Genomic DNA, 3,711 nt, shown 5'->3' on the forward strand with positions numbered 1-3,711 from the left:
AGCACTATAAAATGATAGATCTAATTAAATAATGGAAGTTGAGTACTTCTATGCTTCAAATAAAAGATTTTGGTCAACACAACGACAACCCAACACAGACAGCAGAACTGAATGAAACTGAGAGATGTGTAATTTGCAGTGTCTTTACCCACTATGAATATATCTAAGTTCACAGTAACATGCTAACTAGAATAGCAGAGCTGATTGCAAATACAAAGCCAATCTAACAGAAACCAGAGCCAACCTGTAAACATTTTTCGGATTAAGATGGCTAACACATAATGCAGCAACGATCAATAAAGACCACAAGTACCATAGCATTAATACAACTGGACACTGACCACGAGAAGGAAGAGTAACTTGACAATCGCTGCAAAATGAGGATGACAAAACTGACTTTCAGACACCCATATTGAGCAATGGTGGATGATAACTCTGGACCTTCTCAACCCTCAAACATGTCCTAGTACTCACTGGAACAGTAGACAATTGCAAATCAATGGAAAGAAGGACAAAAAGGAACTTCAGTTAAACAATAAAGTTCAAGAATCTCTTTACTATAGAAAGACAAGAAACTATAGTAAAAAGCAATAGTTCAAAATACAGTTTGAAGGATTGAAAGCTTATTGAATTCTTAACTTGTACAAATGTGCTCACCAGAAACAATAACTTCAAATAAGAAACTAGAAGAAAAAAGAAAATGCTTCAAATCACGAACCTGATCATCCTCATTTGCAGTTGGTGAGGGGGACTTCTTTGACTCGACTGGTTTCTCAGCCCCACAATTTTGTCTGTTACACTTTGTCCTAAACGGATAGTTAATATTACTACATTTCTCACACTTCCAACTTCCCTCCAGCATATTTTGCTCTGAAAAGCACGAAATACATATGCATCAAATTGCAAACATGTGACATTGACATCATGATGCTTCCAAATTTAAAAGAACTTACTTGAACTTTTATCTGATTTTGGAGTCTGCATTTACAAGAGAAATTGTCATAAATCAGAAATGGATTCATAATCAAAGAAAAAAGTATGCAAAATTTCATGTATTTTTCAGTTTTCAAATAACCAAAGGCAAACAAAAGAGCAGCTACATTGCATCATTATTAAATATATAAATGGACAAAAACCTGAGATCCAGGCTTAGGTGTACTGCATTTCCTCATGTTACAGACAGTTCTGAAGGAGAAGTTAATGTTCCCACATTTTGGGCATTTCCAATCATCATCACGTGTAGCATCTGACAAGGAATCAAAGAGAAAGGAATTAAATTACCGCATAAAAGATTGCTGTAATGCGCATATAATTGCTTCTTTGAAAATAACAGTAGAGGTGGCATGCTTGCACCTTTTTTGTGTAATTTATCATCTGCGAAAAATCCTGGTCTCGGTCCCTGTAGGTTAAAAGTACAATTATATCATAAACAGGTACTCTAGCCCCATCAAAACTCAAAAAATATTAGATGGAAGAATATTCAAATTTCAGAACCAATCTAGAGAACTCTTATAGAATAGAGATCCATGCTTCAACTGAATGCTTCTATACAAAAATACACCAAAAGAGTATCGGATGCAAGCTCAAATGCTCAATACAGAATTGTTAGCTGCCAAGACATTAAATATATCAAGTACAAAATCCCCAGCCTAGAAAGCATGCAATTACATCACAGAGTAGTGTTGCAACATATTATCAGGCTTGCGATCTCAGTTTCACATTTCTAACAAATAATGACCCCAAATCAGCAATAAACAGCTCAACATACCATTGGAGGAGGGGCCATTGGAAACCCCAGGCCATACCGGTCCATCAAAGGGGGCAAGCCATACATTCCACCTGGAATTTTTTAATAAAAATTAAAAGAAAAGAGACGCCTTTTCTAAAACGATATAAGTATAATGCTTAAGGTCAATCAAATATGCGTATGGGTGCTTGGGTTGCAGAGAAGTAATTATGATCGATGCGTGTTCTTGGTCAACATTTTAGCTTCCAAGTGTATAAATGGGAAAACACAATAAAGCAGGAAAAGCAATCGCAATTATAAACTGCAATGCAAGGCAGGTTACCGATACCATTCCCTATCATTGGCCCACTAGAATAAGGGGGTGGTCCAGCAGGCACATGCAGCTGCCGGTAGGGACTGCCCCCAGAAAGACGACTGCCATAATTGTAATGATAAGCCGGTCCTCCAGAAAAAGGAGCTTCATAAGGAGGAACAGATAAACCATTGAAGAGGGAAGAAACATATGGTGGTACACCCAGATACACTGAAGATGGAGGTCCAGGACCTACGTAAGGAGTAGATGACGAGTAACTTTGTGGTGCTTGGAGAGGCTTGCCTGCAAATTTCTGAGGAAAATTCACCAACTCAATCTTCAAAAAAATCAAAATGGGAGAAAAAGGATTACAAAGGGTTAGTTACTAAAGACAGAAATAATAGAAACAGCCTATGATTTTATGACCAACAGTCTTTTCTCCCAAAAAAAGGATTTAGAGGGACTAAACTATACTCTGGTATTTTTCCTTTAAGTCAGCTAAATCAGCTGAGAACCAAGTATTAAATTCTTTAAAAATAACTTGTCAAATCATATATTTCTAAGAATCTGCTCTTCTATTACTAATACTGTTAAAAACAATTTCAATCTGAACATCAGTTAATAGTAAAACCCAATTTCAATCCGAACATTAATCATCAAAACCTATAAGCCAAAACTCAGGAATATTTTGAACGCCAACATTGGGTAATAAACATAAAGACTTACTGAATTATGAACAGCTGTTCTAGGTTGAGTGCAATTGCGCATATTGCAAGTAGTTCTAAATGAAAAATTAACATTCCCACAACTAGGGCATGTCCAATCATCTTCCCTACGACTACCTACAAATTAAACCATAAAATTTCAACATTTTCAAAATTTAAACATAAAATTTAAACAAAATAAATTGAAAATTAATAGACGTACCATCGGTTCTAGCACGCTTCGCTGCGGAAGAGTTTCTATTATCGACCTGAACCCAAGTTAATCACCGTACAGATGTTCATAAATCAATAGGAAACAATCATTACGAAATTTAACTCCATTTACCAATAATAAATTGGAGAATTGAGCAATAAAAAGAAAAGATTCGAGGAAATAAAAAGAAAAACCTATATTGACAATGGGGAATTGGTAATAAGATAATTCTATAATTAGATCTATTAAAGCTGGATGCAGAAATCAAAAACGAGAGGAAATTGAGAGAATTGGACAGGGTAATTACCTGAGACATTTAGTCGGCGGCGATTGAGGGAGATAATGACTGTTTCGGTGCTAAGATTCGAAAGGGGAAAGGGGAAAGGGGAAACGGGAAACGGGAAACGGGAATTTGCCCTACCTTCGATGAAAAGGAGGTGAGAGACTAACGGACTTTGATGTAAGAGATGGAATTGAAAGCTTAACTAACCATTTACCGTTTGGTTCACGAATTTTTGCATTTATGGAAGGATTTTTTTTCTGGTATTTGTTTCCTGGGAGGGTAAAAGTTTAATATCAACAGGAATTGTTTTGTTATATTTTACTGGGAATGTTATTCCCATGTCTCTCTTAGGTATTTATTTATTTCTGTTCTCTGTTGGCTAAAATATCTCTTCTCCCCGTAGTTTGCTTATGCGAAGGAAAAAAGTCTTCTTCTTTGATTTGGTGAGAGAAGCTCACAAAGTACAATTCA

At 36.1% G+C, this 3,711-nt stretch overlaps 1 protein-coding gene across 2 annotated transcripts; it reads right to left on the bottom strand.

Annotated features, from left to right (window-relative positions):
- Positions 1-203: 203 nt before the first annotated feature.
- Positions 204-3,467, bottom strand: LOC120124784 (ranBP2-type zinc finger protein At1g67325-like). 2 transcript variants are annotated; one of them, XM_039143358.1, is made up of 10 exons: positions 3,265-3,467; positions 2,967-3,012; positions 2,766-2,881; positions 2,070-2,376; positions 1,769-1,839; positions 1,354-1,399; positions 1,137-1,246; positions 954-978; positions 719-870; positions 204-473 (listed from the first exon to the last, which is right to left on the bottom strand). In XM_039143358.1, the coding sequence occupies exons 1-10, from the start codon at positions 3,271-3,273 to the stop codon at positions 471-473; spliced, it is 885 nt and encodes a 294-aa protein (XP_038999289.1). In that variant the 5' UTR covers positions 3,274-3,467; the 3' UTR covers positions 204-470. The 2 variants fall into 2 exon arrangements, with proteins under 2 accessions (XP_038999289.1, XP_038999290.1); XM_039143359.1 differs by having other exon boundaries at positions 2,070-2,352; positions 3,265-3,465.
- Positions 3,468-3,711: the final 244 nt, after the last annotated feature.

This window comes from Hibiscus syriacus, unplaced genomic scaffold, assembly GCF_006381635.1.
Source record: "Hibiscus syriacus cultivar Baekdansim isolate YM2019G1 unplaced genomic scaffold, ASM638163v2 tig00110429_pilon, whole genome shotgun sequence".
Taxonomy (NCBI): domain Eukaryota; kingdom Viridiplantae; phylum Streptophyta; class Magnoliopsida; order Malvales; family Malvaceae; genus Hibiscus; species Hibiscus syriacus.

Bases quoted from the DNA above. Each gene is read 5' to 3' on its own strand.
- LOC120124784 (XM_039143358.1), bottom strand. The intron at 1,400-1,768 runs GTATGTTGAGCT...TTTAACCTACAG, and splicing joins CAATGGCCCCTCCTCCAATG to GGACCGAGACCAGGATTTTT. The intron at 1,247-1,353 runs GTGCAAGCATGC...ATTCCTTGTCAG, and splicing joins TGATAAATTACACAAAAAAG to ATGCTACACGTGATGATGAT.